Genomic DNA, 21,084 nt, shown 5'->3' on the forward strand with positions numbered 1-21,084 from the left:
CTGGGAACTTGTTAGAAGTACAAATTCTTGGGCCCCACCTGTGTTAACAAGCCCTCCAGGTGATTCTGGGATACCCTCATGTTGGAGAGCTGTTTGAGGTATGTCTTGATAGTGAGCCCTGAGCCCTGGGGTGGGAGGCAGGCCTGGGGTATGGGGGTCATGCCAGAGGGCCTCCAGTTGGAGCAGCCGCATCCATTTGTGTGGTACAAATAGTGTCCTCTGCTAGGTGTGCCACAGGTTAAGGTTTGGGAGCCTACCTGAGAAGCATGTGACAGGGAGAAACACTGAGGGATGATGTCACCTACTGAAAGATGCTTTCACTCTTCCAGGCACGGATAAGCATTTATCCCAACTTGGATAGCGTATTTCCACAGATTCCCAAGGAGTCTGGCTTGGAGACCAACATGGTGTTCAAATCCTTTTGCTCAACATGAACCTGTCGTTTTTCAGCACAGACCCACTGCTTGGGTCAGCAGGGATGAGGAATGGAGACAGCACACGGCTGAGCTGAGGGGTGTCTCTGGAAGGACGCCCACCCTTGTACCACCCCTGGAGCAGCGTGGCCAGAGGGCACCCCGAGGGCCCCAGGAGGCGTTCACAGATTCCACAGAGGGGCAGCCTCCAGTGAAAAAACACCGTGTTCTTTCCCATTTTACAGAAATTGTGCAGAACAGTTAAGCTGTCAGCACGTTCACCAACCATCCCATTATTTGGGTTGGAAATGGCACCAGAAATGTGAAAGGCTGTTGATGGCTAATGTTTCACCACTCGTTTAATGTGTATGTGTGCGTGTGTGTGTGTGTGTGAGTTTGAGTGTGTTTGGGGCAAGTGACTCCTACTGGTTTGGCGATATGGCTGAAATGAACTGGCACACCCCTGTCTCACACACACACACACACACACACACACACACACGCGCACACATGCACGCACTCAGCAATCCAGCGAAATTTCAGTGAGTCTGAAACAGTTTGTGAAAAGACCACTAGAGGGAGTGCTCTCCCCGTTTTTGCAGTGGAAACGGCTCTACCGGCCCAGAGCCAGGGGTGGGTCCAGCTGCCAGGTTTTCGGGGCTAAGGAAAAGCCCGATTTACTCGTAGGTCAAGGAGGCATCAGCCTAAAGCAGAGTGATTTCAGGGGCACAAGGAGGTACAAAGCCTCCATAGTCTGTCTCAGTGGAGCTCACTGAGCTTTACCCAGATAGACCAGACCGATTTAAAATGCAAATACAATCAGTGATGACACTTCAGGACTTCTCTCTCTGAGATGGAGGGAGCTGAGAGGTTTTGACAAACTGTAATGGAGGGTGAGTGCTGGGTTGGGCAGAGGCATAAGGGGTTTACAACAATGAAACTGGGGCTTCTCAAGCATCTCAATCCTCCTCTATTCAAAAGAAGAGAAAAGCCTTGCCTGAGTCCGTGAGTGAGAGCTGAGCACTGCGTGTCCCTGTGCTCAGGAGGGGGCGCCGCCTCCTGTTTCCTTTGCACCTGGACAGCGTCTGAGCAAGTGCTGTGGACTCTGATAACCGGTGTTCTGGTCTTTGAGCATTTGGAGAGGGGAACACTGTTTTGAATTTCTAGCTCCTAGCATAAACCCTAACAAAATTGTAAAGGCTCAATAAATGTCGGATAAGTGAATGAATGAATGTCCATGAGTAGGGAAGCATTAAGTAAATTATGCTGTATCAGTCTCATTGGAATATTATGCAGTTATTTAAAATAATAGTTATTTGAAAGTTGCTAAGAGACTAGATCTTAAAGGTTCTCATCACAAAAAAAAAAATTTGTAACTATGTGAGGTGATGGGAGTTAATTAAACATTGTGGCAATCATTTCACACACTATATATACATTAAATATTATGTTCTACTCTTCAAACCAATACAATGTTGTATGTCAATTATATCTCAATAAAACTGGAAAAAATAAAATAATGGTTATAAAGGCCGTGTAGCAACATGGGAAATGAGTATATTACATTAAATATACAAATTGCATTGTACCAATGTAAGATTATGCATGCATGTGAACGAAAAGGGAAGAAGGAGGAAGGAAGAGTTGCAGTGGGTGGTGCTGTGGGTGGCTTCCCTCCTAGCTTGTTGTTTCATCTCCTTTGCTGTGGGTTGTGCAATAAACATAGAAGTCATTTTTTCCTGCCCACAAGAGTGACTCAGTTTGGTTCTTTGGTGACCAGGTACCTTGACATCCATCCCATTTGCCCAGATCTCACCGTCTCTCCAGAGTTCATGTTTGTTTCATTTTCTTTGCACGGTGCCCAGTGCTGCACCCCCATGAACACGGAAGTGGCTAAAGACTTTGGGTATTAATGATCTTAGTGGCAGCTGCTATAAATGACGTCAAGTTCAAAAGACTTAAACACCATGTTCTCCCAAATCGGTCAACTTTCTCTGAAGTGTGATCAGCAGCGAGTCCCTGTTGATACCGTTTCTCACAGTGAGAATAATAATGGATCTGATTTGTTAAGGATCTACTATGTGGCTTCTACTTAAATTTAATCCTCACCACAAACCTGCAAGGTAGGAAATATTATCCTATTTAGTAGAGGAAGAAATAGAAATCCAGAGGGTTTAAATTATTTTCCCAAGATCATGGACAGTCATGTTTTACACCTAAGACTTCAGGCTCCCAAGGGCCATGTTTTTACCCTCCATACCATGATGGATGCTTTCAAAGGGCTCCTGATGCAGTAGAGGCAATAAAATAATGCACGTAAATAGCATAATTCAACCATACAAGGAAACTGTGTTATGAATAATAGTACCAAGTGTTGCATAGATCCACAGGTCATGAATCTATGCCCATGTGTGACCTCTCCAGGGACATCTTTTTTTAGTACTAATCTCCTGATTGTGCAGTGCGAAGCTCTATCCACTCATAAATCCTGCCCTAGCCAGAATGACCTAGAACTTATTGTCTTTGTTTTGGGTCAAAATACGTTTTGAAGGATTCAGGCTTTTCATTGAAAAAGAAATCACTGTTACTACTTTTTTTTTTTTTTTAAGATTGGCACCTGAGCTAACATCTGTTGCCAATCTTCTTTTTTTTTTTGCCTCTTCTCCCCAAAGCCCCCCAGTCCGCAGTTGTATATTCTAGTTGTAAATCCTTCTGGCTCTGCTGTGTGGGACCCCGCCTCGGCATGGTTTGATGAGCAGTGCTAGGTCCATGCCCAGGATCCAAACTGGTGAAACTCTACGCCCCTGAAGCGGAGTGCGCGAACTTAACCACTTGGCCATTGGGCCGGCTCCCACTGTCACTCTTATTTCAGCCTCACTTTCATGTGTTGTGAAACTCCATGACGGGCTGGCCTGGTGGTACAGCGGTTAGGTTCGCACATTCTGCTTTGGCAGTCCAGGGTTTGCCGGCTTGGATCCTGGGTGCGGATATGGCACCGCTTGGCAAGCCATGCTGTGGCAGGCACCCCACATATAAAGTAGAGGAAGATGGGCATGGATGTTAGCTAAGGGCCAGTCTTCCTCAGCAAAAAAGAGGAGGATTGGCAGCAGATGTTAGCTCAGGGCTAATCTTCCTCAAAAAAAAAAAAGAAAGAAAGAAAAACAAACTCCATGAACATTATTCTATCAATTAACCTCGGGGGTTAGGGGCCATTTCAGTGCCTGAAGGAATCAGATGTTCCCTGAGAAAGACAGGTGTGCCCAAGCAGCATTCATTGCTCAAAACCTAGACACTCTGACCAGAAATCAAATTTCTACTGGTTTCTGACAGTTCATTCTCTTTACAGTCACCACTTCATCATGGGCTTAAAATAAGAAATGAAGGGAAAACGCAAATGAATATAAATGACAAGAAAGGCAGAGGCCGGATCCACCATCTCTCTAAATGGAAAATGAAGCTCCTCTGCCTTAATGAATCTTTTTCTTCCTCTGCTGATCCCATTTCCTCCTCCCTCCTATTCAACCTGCTCGCAGGACATCTACAGATGTTAGCAGAGATTTAAGATAAGGTGTTCCCTCTCGGTGGCCAGTGTGCTTTGAAACTTTACCTCTCTTTAGGGAACCAAAGATATTTTATCTCCTATGAGATGTCATAAAGGCATTTTCCAGGCACTAGGATTGTGTCAAAGAACTTGAAGTCACTTCAGGGCAGGTTGTCACTTATGTGAATAACCAGCTCCACTTGCAGAGCGGGAGGGGCAGTGTGGCGGGGGCTGGCGTCTTGGTCCAGGAAGCTGAGACTGGGGAAGTGGGTTACAAAACAGAGTTGACTTCAGAAATGTGTTACTCACCCATATATCTGTGTCTGCTGTGGAAAATAAGAATGGTATTTTTTTCTGGACAGAAGTAGTTTTTCCCACTGACAATCTAAATGTAATTTTAATGATTCTCAATGGGATCTGAGAAAGGTCTTAGATTTTAAAGTCTATTTAATATATACTGGTAACATAAAATGCTATGTATTATTTTACATTTCTAACAGTTTGAGGACCAAACATTTAGCTATTTGTAAAATTAAATAAAGCTGGAAACTTCATCTTGAAATATCACACTGTTATCTAAATTAAAATAGTATGACAAGAGGTAGTGGTAGCATTTTTTTATGGCTTCCAGCTTACATAGGAGGTAGCATCTTCATTTGCAGCTACCAATTCTCTTCTCTTTGGCCTCATTAACAAAGCTACCCAGTTCTGCCTTTCTTCCCCACAGGTTCCTTCTGGGTCTCCAGTGACTCTTCTTCCACATGTCTCCTCATTAGAGGTCTTGGATCCTTAACCCTCTTCTTACCCACTCTCCCTTTTTCCTCACACTGTCAATCATCGATCCGTGTCCATGACAGCCAAACTCTTTTCTAGAAGAGTGGTTCTCGCAGTGCACCCCAGACCCTTGGGAGTCCCCAAGAACCTTTTCAGAGAATCCATGTCAAAACTCTTCACTAATAAATTAAAGAAGTTCCTTGATGTTTTCACTGTGCTGACATTTGCTCTGATGGTACAAAGGTGGTGATGGATAAACTGCTGGCACCTTAGCCCAAATCAAGGCCAAGGCAGAAACTGTACCATCGGCGGCCATTGGATTCTTCACCACCACACATTTGCAGTTTTAAAAAAGACAGTTCCCCGAGATTATCCTCAATGAAGGAGTAAGAGCGATTGAATCCTTGGGTACATGACTTTTTCATATTCTGCAGCGAAATGAGAAGTGTGCAATGACACACCTCTGCCACACGAAGTACGACAGTTGTTTAGAGGAAAAGCACTTGTACAATTATTTGAGTTGCAAGCTGCACTAGACGCTTATTTTCATAGAACAATTTGTACTTGAGAGAATGATTGACAGATAAATTACGGTTATTCAGATGCGTATTTGGTAGGTATTTCTTTTTTTTTTAACTTTAATAATATATTTTATTTAGCCCAATATATCCAAACATTATCATTTCAACACATAATCAAGATAAAAAAAACTAGGATTTTAAATCTTTTTTTTTGAACTAAGTCTTTGAAATCCAGTGTGTATTTCAGACTTACAGCACATTTCAAGCTAGATACTAAATTTTCACCAGAAATACTTGATCTGTATGGAGAGTTCATAAAATTAGAGTTGAAAATGTAGATTCCACATACTGAAGTTCTTCTAAACACTCCTAAAAGTTTTCTAATAACTGAAATGTCTGCTTTTATTTTATTTTTATTGAGTTAATGATAGGTGACAATCTTGTGAAATTTCAGTTGTACATTAATGTTTGTCATTCGTGTTGTAGGTGCGCCACTTCACCCTTTGTGCCCACCCCCCACCCCACCTTTCCCCTGGTAGCCACTAATCTGTTCTCTTTGTCCACATTTTTAAATTCCTCATATGAGTGGAGTCATACACAGATTATCCTTCTCTAACTGGCTCATTTCACTTAACATAATTCCCTCAAGGTCCATCCATGTTATTGCAAATGGAATGATTTTGTTCTGTTTTACAGCTGAGTAGTATTCCATTGTATATATATATATATCACATCTTCTTTATCCATCTGTTGATGGGCACTTAGGTTGCTTCCATGTCTTGGCTATTGTAAATAATGCTACAATGAACATTGGGGTGCATAGGACTTTTGGAATTGCTGACTTTAAGCTCTTTGGATAGATACCCAGTAGTGGAATGGCTGGATCGTATGGTAGTTCTATTTTTAATTTTTTGAGGAATCTCCATACTGTTTTCCATAGTGGCTGCACCAGTTTGCATTCCCACCAGCAGTGTATGAGGGTTCCTTTTTCTCCACAACCTCTCCAACATTTGTTACTATTAGTTTTAGATATTTTTGTCATTCTAACGGGTGTAAGGTGACATCTTAGTGTAGTTTTGATTTGCATTTCCCTGATGATCAGCGATGATGAGCATCTTTTCATGTGCCTATTGGCCATCAGTATATCTTCTTTGGAGAAATGTCTGTTCATGTCTCCAGCCCATTTTTTGATCGGGTTGTTTGATTTTTTGTTGTTGAGTTGTGAGAGTTCTTTATATATTATGGATATTAAGCCTTTGTCAGATATATGACTTGCAAATATTTTTTCCCAGTTAGTGGGTTGTTTTTTTGTTTCAATCCTGTTTTCATTTGCCTTGAAGAAGCTCTTTAGTCTGATGAAGTCCCATTTGTTTATTCTTTCCATTGTTTCCCTTCTCTGAGAAGGCATGGTGTCCGAAAAGATCCTTTTAATATTGATGTCAAAGAGTGTACTGCCTACGTTTTCTTCTAGAAGCCTTATGGTTTCAGGTCTCACCTTTAGGTCTTTGATCCATTTTGAGTTTATTTTGGTGAATGGTGAAAACGAATGGTCAATTTTCATTCTTTTACATATGGCTTTCCAGTTTTCCCAGCACCAATTGTTGAAAAGACTTTCTTTTCTCCATTGTATGCCCTCAGCTCCTTTGTTGAAGATAAGCTGTCCATAGATGTGTGGTTTTATTTCTGGGCTTTCAATTCTGTTTTTGGCAGATATTTCTAAAAAGCAATGAAGTGAGTCTGTCACTTCAAGAAACAACTGACAGAATTTTTTCCCAATGATAAGAAAAGTTTTCCAACTAAAATTAGCATTTCGGAAAACCTGCATCTGCCAAGGCAAGTTTTAGAGAACTTGTATGAGCTTGACTCCTTCCCAATACTTGAAAGACTTTCTGATGAGATCAGAGGTATAAACGAATGCAATTGGTCTGGCATTATATAAGGAAAAATATTTTGGAAGAGCAGCATAATTCAGTGAAATAATATTTTCCAAATACTAATGCATAATAAGACAAAACCATGCATGATTAAAGATGTATTTAAAGTATAAGACAGATCGTTAGATTTTAATGTAACAAAGCATGGAAAGTTTATTGATACAGTTTCAGATTCCACATAGCAACTAAACTTTAAGACACTACCAGTTCAAATTTTGGCACAGGATTAAAAAATATCTGCAGTTATCTGAACAGGCTATTAAAATAACTCTCCTTTTCCAACTCCACATGTGTGCAAGACTTTTCTTCAAACATTTCAAAACAGCGTATCTCCACAGATTGAACGCAGACTCTGACATGAGAATCCAGCTGTATTCTAGAAAGCTCGACATTCCAGCGTTTTGCACTCTTTAAACATTAAAAAATATTGCTCTTCTCACATCTGTTTTGTTTTTGAAAAGTCATTTTTCATAAAAATGTAATTTATGTTAATATGTAATGAAGTTACTTTTAAATGAATATTTTTTTTTAGTTTCTAATAGGATAAATAATGACATCGATAACTCACAAAAACAAACATTATTCGGGCTTCTCAATGATTTTTAAGTCTAAGAATTCTGAGACTAAAACTTTTAGGAGCCACAGACCTAGATGAATGGTTCATCCAGCCTCCAGTCCCTGTCAGAGTTTCCTTCAGTTGCCCACCAGTTTATTAGGATACAGGATGCTCTTCGGGAGATTCTGAGGTGCACTGTCCCCCACCGTCCGACCCCAGTCTGATCTGAATCATCTGGGCAGCACTCCTGTCCTCCTCAAATGTCTTCTCTACTGACTCCCACAGGACCTCGATTTTCCTCATTCTTATTCTGTTGATATACCTCACTTAACTTTTCTCTTCAAATCTAAATACATCTAAGCGGTAATATGCATAGTGCTAGGTACCAGCGATCAATGCATAAAAATAGAGCCATCTTTTGAGCGTTAATGTCAAGCTTTATGCTAAACACTTTCCACGTATTATCTCATTTAACATTACGAAGAATGAATGTTCATCATACCCTATTTTTCAATGAAGACACTTACAGATTGGTTTTATTATATTAATCAGAAAGGCCTTGAGGAAAAGTGACGCATACTCCAGGAATAAGGTACAATACAGGCACACGCTACCAGGAGAGAAAGAGAGAGAAAAGTCGGAAGCTTAGGTGTTGTGGCCATGATGGCTCACTCAAGGCGGCCCATCTGCCTGAAGGCAGGGTGGGCACCAGAGTAAGAAGAGGAGACACAGCCCTCGCTACCTTGCTGTTTTAGCCCTGACCTTGGTTTGACTTTGTTTCCCTGTGTTCCACAAACCACCTCTCTCCTTCCCTCGTCCATTCTGAAATCACATAACCCCTTTCCATTTCCCATGTGTGCCTAAGAATAAACTTAAAATTTAAAGAAAAAAAAAGCCATACAAAATTACATTAAAAAAATAAATTTATTTCAAATCTGAAATACTGAAGAACAAGCATACAGATAAATAATACAAAAAGCAAAAATTAGAACATTAAAAAAGACTTAGGCATTCTTCCAGCAATACTCTGGGTTAACACCTAAACATATTTTTAAAGACATTTCTCCAACATTCACAAAAGGCAAAAGCAATATTTGCTGGGGCCGGCCCCATGGCCTAGTGGTTAAGTTCAGCACACTCGGCTTCAGCAGCCCAGGTTCAGTTCCTGGGTGAGACCTACACCACTCGTCAGCAGCCACACTGTGGCAGCAACCCACATACAAAATAGAGGAAGATCAGCACAGATGTTAGCTCAGGGCCAATCTTCCTCAAGCAAAAAGAGGAAGATTAGCAACAGATGTCAGCTCAGGGCCAATCTTCCTCACCCCCCCAAAAAAAAGAAGAAGAAGAAGAAGGAAAAGCTATATTTGCAACATTTATAAAGGTGACAGTTTTTGAAAATATCTAGTTTCTTTCTAAAATCATTTGATTAAAAGTTACACAGGTTATGGTTACCCAACAACATTTTCCAAAGATACAACATAGAATTATAAGACATTTTTGTTTGACATATTACAGTCAACTTTAATTCAAAATACAGAAAAATTCTCAGTTCATTTTATGTTTTATCACATATTTCATCCTTTTCCTAATCAACAAGGAAAAATACACATGACATATATGTATATGCTTTTCAGAAATAAAGCATTCCAACTTTTATCTGTAATGTGTTCAAAACCTCAGGAACTCAACAAATACATGATTATTTTAAACAACATTCACAGTTTAAAAATAAAAACAGTTACTTAGAGAAGGGGCCTTAAAATATATTTTCGGCCATAAAACCAGTGAAGTAAATAAATAAGGAAGTTAATGATTCAGCATATTCTGCCTGAGTGATCACCAACTGAATAAAAAGGCTAAAAAGTCAGATTTTAAATTCCCTGTATGTAGAAAGAAACAATCACTGTTGTGTATCCATTTGTCCAGGGAATTTTTCTCTAGCTAGATTTAAGTTCTTATGCTACAATGATCTGATCTACCCTACGATGAAAGCATTTAAGATTCACAAAAGACCTTTGAGATTAAATTGATCACATTCATTATATGGATGAGGAAATGCTGCCCGGAGAGTTACAGGGACAGTGAGAAACAGACCCAGGACATGGCCCCGGAGGTCCTGAGTCCCAGCTAACTTCTGGTAACACATTCTCCAGGGTGAGACTCTACAAAATTTACCGTTGTTTGATCACAGAGAATGTTATAGCTTGAATATAAAGCAAGACATAGGCTATGCCCAAATCAGAATTGCTAATTCACTTCAAGGGTATGCAAGAATATACCTGACAGCTTTTTTTTCGTTTACTTGGACATAATACAAGTATTATGGGTGCTTAAATGTCATTACTCATAAGATATTCTCTATCAGCTTAGAGAGTCAGGACATGAACATTTAAATTCTCACTGTAAATGAAACGCAGTGGTAGGCACTGTGGAAACACATTTGGTCCTACTCTCCTTACCCTGAGCATGTGAAAGAGCAGACTGTTCCAACAGTACGGAGACTGTGTACACTCTATGGTGAAGATACACTCCCCCGACGCTGAGGGAGCACGTACCTGGGCACAGTATTCCTCAGAAGAGAATGGTCACAAAAAATGATACTGAGAACTAGAATAGAGAGCATTTCAAGAGGTTTCCATTAAATGGAAACATAGGCTATCTGAAGTTATTATAGATTTCCTTATCTCGGAAACTTCAAGGCAAAAGTATAAGGTGTAATACAAAAAATCATGAAAAAGCCAGTAACATATAAGATGGCATTTTCTTACTAGAAAGTTCTATATTGAAAAAAATGAGAGAGTAAAAAAGGCAATGGGTACAAAACTACTCTATTTCAAGTTGGAGTGAAAAAATAGAGTGGTAGCATTTATACCATGATAGGAAGGCAGCACAGAGAAAAATTCAAGATAAGCCTGTGCCTGGGCTCCTTAGCTTAAATAGAACGTAAGTCTAAGACCAAAGTCATGGGTTCAGCCTGTACACAGCTTTTATAGCCATTGACACCATCTGTTACAAAGCACTTTGTAACAAGAATATAAGAAATGGGAAAAATCTCAGAGGTCATCTGGAGGTCTCACCCCAACACCGTCCTCTGGGGGGTTAGGTGTCATGCCGGCACGCTGAGGGGCTGGGACAGCTGGCAGGAACGACGGAGAGAGGGCCAATCAGGAACATATCGTATACTTGGTTCCACTGGATATTTTCATAGAGAAACCACACATACTCTTATGTAACTTACAGGGATTAAACCTCAATATTATTTTAAAGCCTCCTAAGCCTCCATTTTCTACAAAAAAGAAAAATATTTACTTTTGAAAAATAAATGTCAAGAAGCTTACTTTCAGATTGACAATTTAAGACTAAAAATGGGATCTTCATTAGAAAAACGGTAGTGTTAAAATGATGTAAGCAAAAGTAATTTTAGCAAAATATTGCTTAAATTAACAATTAAGCAAAACAGTAATAAAGTTTAGGAGTCATGTGATAATTTTCAACTAAGTATCCATACCCCATAATCTATAAACCAAGCCTTACTGCTCAATTATCACACGACATCAACTTTTCCTTTCACCTCAAATTGCTGATTCTGCCTGCTTGGACATTATAATAGCTTTTGCTTCTTGATCTGCAGGACTATCAACTGGTACCTGTAGAAAGAATCAGAAGATAAAAAATGTATAGTATCTGGCATAAGTCATTATGACAGATCAACAGTTGGCTCAAGAATATAAAACAACTGACTAGATAGATTTGTTTCATACTTATTCTATGCACACATTTCTAAACAGTATAATAAAAATTTTCATTACTTACAGCTTTAATATCACCATTTGTAATTCCTATATTTATATTGTGTCTTCTCAAATCAGACTTGATTAATGCTGAAACAGAGAAGCATCAATGTGGTTACCATAGAGTACATACGAATATACTTTTCTCTAAGCAGTGCAGAGTCTTTTTTGATATCGTCAAATTTAGCACACTATAGCACCATAATATTCAATAGCAATCTCATAGCCTGAAAAAATAATAGTACTTCTCTGAGCCATTAACTTAATTAGCAAGTCATTCATTAGTGAACACATACAGGATGCTAGGAACCAAAGACACTAAGATGGAAAGTGCAATTCTTTCCCTAAATGACCCTCCAATCTAGAGAAATACTGACATGCAAGAATTATAACATTTTAGTCTAACTGCAATAAATGCAGGCATGTACAAGGTGCAGTGGGAGCATGGGAGAAAAAATGCCTGTGTCAGCCAAAAGCCATCAGAGAAGGCTTGCCAGAGGGGACACGTGAACTGCAACTTGAAAACTGAGGAAGAACTCCTTCAGCAGGGAAGAGGAGAGAGGAAGGCATTCCAGGCAGGCAGAAAAAAGTATATGCAAAAAATCAGGACAGAAAGAGTATGGCCTGTTCTTGGCACTGGAGGTAGTTTGAGATCATTGGAGCATTAGCACAGGGCGGAGGTGGCAGGAAATGAGGCTGGGTTCGAGGTATGGTGTCCACTGTGTTAAGGAGTTTCCATCTGAGTAGGGAAGGACGCGACCAGGCCCACGTATTAGGGAGGTCAGCCTGGCAGCTCCGTGGAGGATGACTAGCAGCAACAAGACCAGAGGCAGGAAGGTCAGACAGGGGCTTCGATCCTGCTGAAACAGAGTAATCCTCAATGTGAGACATAGGGATACAGGGACAGATTTCAGAGACATATTTTAGAATAGAACCAATAAGCTTTGGTGACTTGATAGAATACAAAAAATGGAGGGAAGGGAGAAAGAAAAAAGTGAGTGACTTGAGAGTTTTCTTGGGCAATGAACAGATGGTGGTCCTAGTTAATGAAAAGGAAAATGTGAGAGGAAGAGGTGTGGTGGGAAGATGGTAAGTTGAGTTCTGGACAGGCTGAGGATCAGACTTCCACGGGACATCCAGGTCAGGGACCGACACGTAATTGGATATATTGGCCTGAAATGTAAAAGAGATCTGGGTCTGGACATAAAGATTTGGAAGTTACTGTGTTAAAGTGGTAAAGCCACAGACTGCTCAAGGAGAGTGTAAAACAAGAAAAGAAGATATAAGTTTGGGGGTAATTAAGTAATCTAATCAGTCATAAAGCAAAATAAAAGTAAAAGATGAAAGTAAAACCAATGTACTAAAAGTCTAAAGCTTCCTTTGAAATTCACACTGCCTCTTATAATTCTGCTCCATTACTGATACCAACATTTCAGAAATTCAAATATTTATGCTGAGCTAATTGGATATATATAAATATGGCCTTTCTGAGTGCATTTAAATGATTTTAAAGAAACCGGTGATGAGGTGGCCTGGTGGCATAGTGGTTAAGTTCACGTGCTCCGCTTCAGCCGCCTGGAGTTTGCAGGTTCAGATCCCAGGTGCGGACCTACACACCCTGATCACCAAGCCAAGTTGTGGTGGTGTCCCACATAGAAAAATAGAGGAAGACTTGCACAGACATTAGCTCAGAGACAATCTTCCTCAAACAAAAAGAATGGCAACAGATGTTAGCTCAGGTCCCATCTTCCTCACCAAAAAGAAAAAAAGAAGAAGAAGAAGAGGAAGAAGAAGAAACTGGTGATGTTGTGGAATGAGACCATATTTAAAAGCAGTTTAGATATTAGAACAACTATGTTGCTTTAAATCGCAGCAATGATTGCCATTGACTGATCAGCTCTACAATGTTGTACAATTTGCCAAATCAAAGAGGCTACTCACTCATTTTTCTAACAGGGAGAAAATGTATTTCTTTACCATTAATACTAATTATGGAATTTAGAAACACTATGAATGGCATTATCATCCATTTTTTTCAATGGACACACAGATGAGCTAGGGACAAATAATATGCAGTACAGAGAGCTGTCAGTCCTGGAAAAGCAAAATGCACTGCATTCAAATGCTAATTTCTATGTCAAAACAAGAACTCCCAGCACTTCTAGGAAAGAAAATGTAAAGAGAAAAGGTACCACCTTTATCACACCTCATGAATTTCTCAGTCCCCTTTCCTGTCGATACAATATACAAACACTGGATAGAAAACCCATCACACTTGGTCCAGTAAAATACTCAACAGTTGAGGGAAATTAATTAGCATTTTTCGATGGTAAACGTAGCAAAGTGAAACAATTTTAAAGATCATTTTTCACATCTTAGTTTTCTAGGCTTGATTTCTTTGAATTAACATTTATGAATCTTATTACAAAAATGATGTGAAAAAGTACAAAATTCCTCCCTTTTTTGGTCCAACAGTAACAGTCTATTTGACAGACGTGTTACTTCCTTGGAAATTAAGAACCAAGACGGAATTATTTATGACAGATCAGTAGTTAAAGCAGTCAATGTATCACGTTTTTCACAGTTTTGTATGCTTCATTTTACTAACTGAAAAGAATGAGGGAAAAACCTCCCCCATCATAAGATGTTTTCCTTTGAGGACACAGGTTACATTTACTCTCTTTGAACATAATGAATGAACATAGTGACCTTAGGTGTTTGTGTATTTCGAAAATAAATGTTTACCACTGGTAAGATTTCATATTGGGGGTTTCAAAAAGAATGATCAGGTATTCAATGAACACAAAAAGCAGCCTTGATTCACCTCTTTCTGATAGATCTGTCTCTTATATTGGTAAAGGGATGCAGAAAGAAATCAACAAACTGAAATAACAGTAGAAGCCAACATGGGCTGGAAGCACTGCCGGACAGACGTCTTACTTCCAAATTCAAACACTTATGTGCCTGGAAAACTACGGATAAAAGTTCTTTTACACGCTCGTTCTTGGGCGATGGGGCACTATTCTCTTTCCTGCCCATGTCTATTCTGATTACAATCATGCACTCCCCAGGTGTGTAGTAGTCTATACCATCTAGGTTTGTGTAAGTATATTCTATGGTGTTCACCCAATGACAAAAGCTCCTAACAATGCATTTCTCACAACGTATCCTTCTCAATACCTGAGAAGTCTAAGAATGGGCTAACCATTCCACATGCTATTTCCACTACCACCATTTGACTTCTTACTGCCACTATCACGTTATAATAATAGCTAACGTGGTTGGGCATGTCCTAGGTGCCAGACACTACACTACGAGCTTTCCATGAACCGCCTCAGTTAATCCTCATAGCAACCCCGTAACGCAGGCTTTTTAATACTTTATTATATAAATGAGGAAAGGAGGATTTGAGAGGTTAAGAAACTTGTCTAAAGTCAAACAGCTAGTGAGCAGCAGAATCAGAACTTGAACCCGGGTCTGCTCACTCCAGGTCTTCACTGACTCTCGATATAAAAGTTTTGTTTTCAATGCATAGTAATGGCACTGAATTTGAAACCTGAAAAATGAATTAATAGGTTCATATCCTTGGAAGAAAACAAATAACATCCTGCTTTTTACTTCATTTTTTTTTATGAGTTCTGCCACGTCACTGAGAATCAATATACATGAAAATATGAAGACAACATGACACAAGTCTTTTTGCCAAGAACATACCCTAATTTACCTGTTAAAACGATGCCTACAAACATCCAAACACAGAGGAAAATGTTCCCTGCCTTAGGACTATAGTTTGATGTGAGCATTCCTTGAGCCAATGTGAACAAAATTCCAAATATCTAAAATAAAATAAGAGAAATAATTTTTATTGTTTACGTCTTTAAAATAAGTGTAATGTTCTTCCCAGATCTTAACTATTTTATTCAGATGATTTGGCTTCCAGAAACATTGATTGAAAGGTATAATTTTTAAAACAAAAACTATGGTCAAATTCATTACCCATTAGAACATTCGGTAAACTAATCATCTCAGGTTTCAGAGAAATCAGAGGCTTACCTGCGCGGCAGCATTAAGGAGACCAGAGGAAGTACCTTCAGATTCAGGGTAAGTGATTTCAACTGCAAATTCAAAACCCAAGGGAAGGTAACCAGTCATGAAGAAACTAAGAAAATAAATCCAGAATTACAGAAAGAATTAACAGAAGGACATTATTACATATTGAGGCAATCATTCTACTTCTCAGGCTTATTCTAATGATCAAATAAGTAAATATTTTGAAGTTAATACGTGAAAGTAAGGCACTAGTATTATTCACCAGTCAGCCCAAGGTCACGAGAACTGAGAAGCAAAACAATTCCTAATTTTTTTCAGAGACAAACTTACCTCTAGTTTTCTAAGTTGTCTTTCTAACTAAATAAAATTACTTGGATTAAGTGAAGCTTATCCATTTTTCACCTATATATCAAATTTTAAACTATTTTTAATATTTCTAAAGAATTACACATTTATATGCACAGGATAGATTCTTTAAAGTTTAAAATACTAAAGAAACTTTGGATAAACTTTAAAAATTAAAAACCACGGTAATAATACTTCAGAATTGTAAGGGCATGCTGTCATTCCTCCTAAACACATTTGATGCTTACCCAAGCACCCCTCCAGTAATAAACACGATGATAATGTATCCAAGGTCCAATGTGAAAGTAAATATAACCATTCCAACAAAAGACAAAATGTAAACTATCAGAGTGGTCTGTCTAAAACAAAAATAACAAAATTGTTAGTATTTTGTCTGATTTTCCTAGGCACATAAAAATCATATGGCTAGCCACTGCTCTGTCTATACAGTAATAATTCTGTGGTTTCCAAGATTAGGTTTTCCTTATCTGTGGAAAATGTTTCTACCAGAGTGTGGACTTCAAAGCTTAAGACTTAAGATTCAATAGCATCAGACAATAAAACCCACACCATATCCAATGCTCAGACAGGAAGGCATATTCATTTGGATACAATCATTTTTATGCCACCAAATGGGATAGTTCCCTATTTGTATTTCAAGATTCAAATTCCACCTCTTCCAAAATGCCTTTCCTAACCACTGCAGCTTCCAAGTTTCTTTCTTCCAAACTTCCTTATCATTATACCGTCTACATAACTGGCACTTGACTGCTATTGGAAGAACTTATGATTATCTATGTTAGTCTGTTATATCATTATTTAACTTTTCATATGTGAATGCCCTATCTTCCCCATTTACACCACAAGGGTCTTAAGGACACGGATCATACTTCCTTGCCACAATTCCTAGCTAAGAGCGATGCACACAGCAGGAGTTTGGTGTATGAATGGGAGTTACCCTGAGAAGAGAGCCAGGGCAACAAAGAACCAATTTCTATGCCTATCAAGTTTTCTAATTACATAATGGACTAAAGACTATTAATAAATTTAATCCTTTACATACGCTTGTAAGCATGGACCCTCTGGGACCAGTTCAGCTGACTCCATCTTATCAACAGAGTAATTAAGAGTGGTTTTTCAGGAATGGAGACCCCTTGTCCAGTTCAGGCCAGTTGAGACTACCAACCCATCAAGTGGGCCTGCACAAATGCCCAATAAGTGATCTTTTTGATGTCAAAGGGCTGAAAACTCTACCCTCAGATCAGGCTAACTCCATCCTCAGATGATGCTAACACCACCCTTTTGTGAACATGTGTCCTATGAAGAGCCATGAAGCTTGCCTATGCTTGCATATAGGTCATCCATTACCTCACTTCTCTTTACCTCCATTCATCTATCTCCACACTTCAGACGGCCCTGCCCTTCATCCCATAAATTCTGCCCCAAGCCCTGGATTGGGGAGACAGATCTGAGAGCATATGCCTCCCATTTCCTTGAAGATCAATCTCGCAAATAAAGCTATTTTTCTTTTCCCCAAACCTGATGCCTGTAATATTTGGCTCTTTATGCGTATCAGGTGGGAGCCCTTGCTGGGTAAGGTGCCCTTCATCTACACATTAATGGGTTTCACTCTAAGCCACCACTTCATAATAACGAAGCTGCACCAAGTGTTGTCTTAAAGCATGGGAGAATGATCTTTGAGAATTTCAAGATCAAAGGTATTCTGGAAGGGTTTATTTAGATAATGGTATCAAACATATCTTGGGCCTTGAAAGGTGTGTAGGAGGACACAGTTCCACACTTCATTCATTCACCGTTCCACTCATTCATTTCTCCCAAGCAGATGAGAAGTCTATGCCTGTTAAAAAAAATGTAGCTATTCTTTTAAGGCTTGGTGCAAAACATGCGGCCTCTGACACCCGCTTCTCAGTCTCCCAGTTGGGATTACTCTCTTTCTCTTCTGTATGAGCATCTCGCCGGTTCTGTATAGATGGGCGATTAATAAGCAGGAAAATATTATGTATCATCTTATAGTTAAGTGGTGCTATAGTTTGGGGGCATTTTAGCCAAAAACTTTTTACCAAAAAAAGGCCTATGCTCAATAATAATTTTTTGGTAGAAAAGAACAACTTTTTGTTTGTTTTATGCTCACATGAGAAAAGAACAGTACACAGTTTCTGTCAAAAGTCAAATGTTTCTCAGAAAGGGCTTATTTTAGAATAGAAATGATCCCTTCTGAAGTGGTACATATGAGTATTATTAGAGGGGAAGAAGATTCATTAGGAATCCAGCTTCTCAAATTTGAAATAAATACGACTGATAAAATAAGACAATATTTAGCCTATGGAAACATTTGGAAGTGAAGGGAACCTCAGAGTGTCTAGAATCCAAGTCTTTTAGTACTAATACTTCTAAAAATTTCTTAAAATAAAAAGCAATGTTTTCTTTAAAACCAAAAAATCTTAGGTTGTACACCATACATTTTATCTACTTTCACTTACTTGTATGTTTTGGTATAATCCAGCCATAAGCCACAAAGAATAGAGCCCACCATTCCAGCCACTACCAGTGTTAGGCCAATCCTTCCAGCATTCACTTCTTCTCCCTTAAAAGAATTTTCATAAGAAGTTAATCAGATACTTCTAACTCAAACAGATCCTTCACATTCCCATACCCTTTCATAGTCATTGGAAGTAATCAGACAAAATTAAGCAAACAATAGGAAGATTCAGTATGTGTGTTAGGGTGATGTGGGTGGGGACAGGTAACGCATATATAAAGGACATTCTATTTTAAAACCAAAAAAAAAAAAAACCACCGCTAAAATATAGGAGAAATCAAAAAGGAAATTTTTCCTGATCCTCCATGAGGTTAGAAGTACAAGCATGTTGTTAGAATTCTTAACTAATTCATAGATGTCTGAAAAGAAGGTTAATCTGATAGCTTTTACATATTACAACTGTTTTCTCCTTTCAAAAACAAAGAGAGGTTCATCACTTGATATTTACTCCTGTATACTTGTGTTGGATTCCCTTAAAGTTTTTTCTTTGTCTTTTTCCATATAACCTGTCACACTTTCTTTAAAAAAAGAATAACAAAAAGATTTAGGTATTGTCAAAGCAACAATAACTTCTGCTTTCCATCTCATACGTTTTATAAATTGTATTAAATGTATTCTCAATTAAAACAAACATAAATCTTTCACAGCAACAAGGTCATAAATCTTTAATCTTATGATCATGCTAACAGGAATTATATTGCTAAAGAAAATTTCTGGGCCAGACATTCAACAAATGTAGGTAAAAGCTTACCTTATAATACGTCAGTATCATTTGATTTAATAATGTTGAGACTGAATAAAATGCTCCAGTCATGATACCTACAACAATAACGGAAAACTATAAATGTACCGTTAACTAGTTCATGACAGTTGTGAAAATATAAAGTATTTCTCAGACAGCTGATAGAGAAAATGAAGAACTCTTGCTATTCCCCCTTAGCACGTGGACTGATCAATATAACACCTCAACTTACCAGAGATTATGTCCTTACACCATTTCTTATTATTTAGATTCAGATATACCGGCCATAAATCATCCCCACACAAAACACTCTATATGGCAATCAAGCACGTACAATGTACTCAAGCTAATGAATGCTAAAGCACAAGAGAAAATCTCTGCTTCAGAGATCTCATCCCTGCATCAAAGACTTACAAGGCAATCAGTAATACAATATTAATGAAAGAATACTTAAAAAGAGAAAATAAAAACAGCCAGTTATCGGGAAGCATGACTTGTTTGAATCATGGTGTTTCCTTGCACACACTGCATGACTTTAGTTAAGTCTCTTAACCTAGCTGAGACTTAAGTTTATTATTTCCCTCTCTCTTTATTATGAAATATTTTGAGCATACAAAATAGTACAAAGAATAATTTGAAAGTACCATGACTCATCACCCAGCTTTGTCAAGCGTTGGCATGTTGCCAACTTTGCTTCAGATGCATTTTCCAGACCTTCCCTAATCCTATTCCTCTCTCATGTGCTTTCTCAGAGGTAACCCCATCCAGACCTTGCTACTCATTATTTTAGATATTACAATATATGTGAATCCATAAACAACGATTAGAATGATTCAGCATGTATTTAAACTTTATGTAAATAGTATACTATTTGTATCCATGTGCAACTTGCTCTTATCATTCAATACTATGGTTTTGAGATTTATCCATTTTGATACTTTCAGTTCTAGCTCATTAGTTTTCTCTGCTGTATAATAGTCCATTGTGTGAATATACTTCAATTTAATTATCATCCTGTCAATAAGGCTTTTTCCAATTTTTCACTATTTAAAACAATATTGCAATGAATATTAATTTTTGTTCTTATGTATAAGGGTTCTTCTGAATATATATCTAGGAGTAGAACTTCTACTTTCTGCGTATAACCAAATTGCTCTTCAAAACAGCTGTATCAGTTTATACTAACAGCAGAGTTCCTTTACTCCACATGCTTGCCAAATCTGTTTTCATCAGATTAAAAACTTTTTTTTTGCCAATTTGAATGTATGTGACATTGTATCTTGCTCTGGTTTTGATTTGCATTTCCTTGATTACTAGTAAGGCTGAGCATCATATAGAAGCAATACACCCATACACAAAGACACAAACGTCCTTTAGTTTCCTTGGATTGTTTGTTCTTTTCTCATTCATTAGTAGGAGCTATTTTTGTATTGTAGGTACTAAGCCTTTGTTGGCTATATATGACTTGCAGACATTTTCTCATAGTCTATGTCTTGTCTTTTCACTTTAAATGGTGTCTTTTTAGAAAAGACCATTATTTTAACGTAATCATATTTATCAATCTTTTTCTTTAGGGTTTATGTTTTTTGTATTAAGAAATTCTTTTAAAAATACTAAAGACGACTTCCAATAGTCACTTCTAAAACTTTAACATTCTAATTTTTACCCTTTCGTCTTTAATCCACTATGATTCATTTTTGTGCATGGTATGATGTAGAGACCTAATTTTTACTTTATTTTTCCTGTATGGATAATCAATTATCCCACAACAATTTAGTATATAGTTTCTCTTGTGCCAAACATCAAGTTTTCATATATACATAATGATCTAAGTCATTAGAGCTGTTCACAAAT

The 21,084-nt window shown here is 38.3% G+C and overlaps 1 protein-coding gene across 1 annotated transcript in view; it reads right to left on the reverse strand.

The window, feature by feature from the left end:
- Positions 1–8,644: 8,644 nt before the first annotated feature.
- FLVCR1 (FLVCR choline and heme transporter 1) overlaps positions 8,645–21,084 on the reverse strand; it is a 36,707-nt gene continuing 24,267 nt past the window's right edge. The window contains exons 4-10 of the mRNA XM_008536334.2: positions 19,240–19,307; positions 18,430–18,533; positions 16,177–16,287; positions 15,587–15,692; positions 15,258–15,369; positions 11,556–11,623; positions 8,645–11,389 (exon numbers count right to left, since the gene is read on the reverse strand). Coding sequence (XP_008534556.1) covers positions 11,315–11,389; positions 11,556–11,623; positions 15,258–15,369; positions 15,587–15,692; positions 16,177–16,287; positions 18,430–18,533; positions 19,240–19,307 — 644 coding nt within the window. The 3' untranslated portion in view covers positions 8,645–11,314. The remainder of the gene's footprint in view (positions 11,390–11,555; positions 11,624–15,257; positions 15,370–15,586; positions 15,693–16,176; positions 16,288–18,429; positions 18,534–19,239; positions 19,308–21,084) is intronic.

This window comes from Equus przewalskii, chromosome 23, assembly GCF_037783145.1.
Source record: "Equus przewalskii isolate Varuska chromosome 23, EquPr2, whole genome shotgun sequence".
In the NCBI taxonomy this organism is placed as follows: Eukaryota; Metazoa; Chordata; class Mammalia; order Perissodactyla; family Equidae; genus Equus; species Equus przewalskii.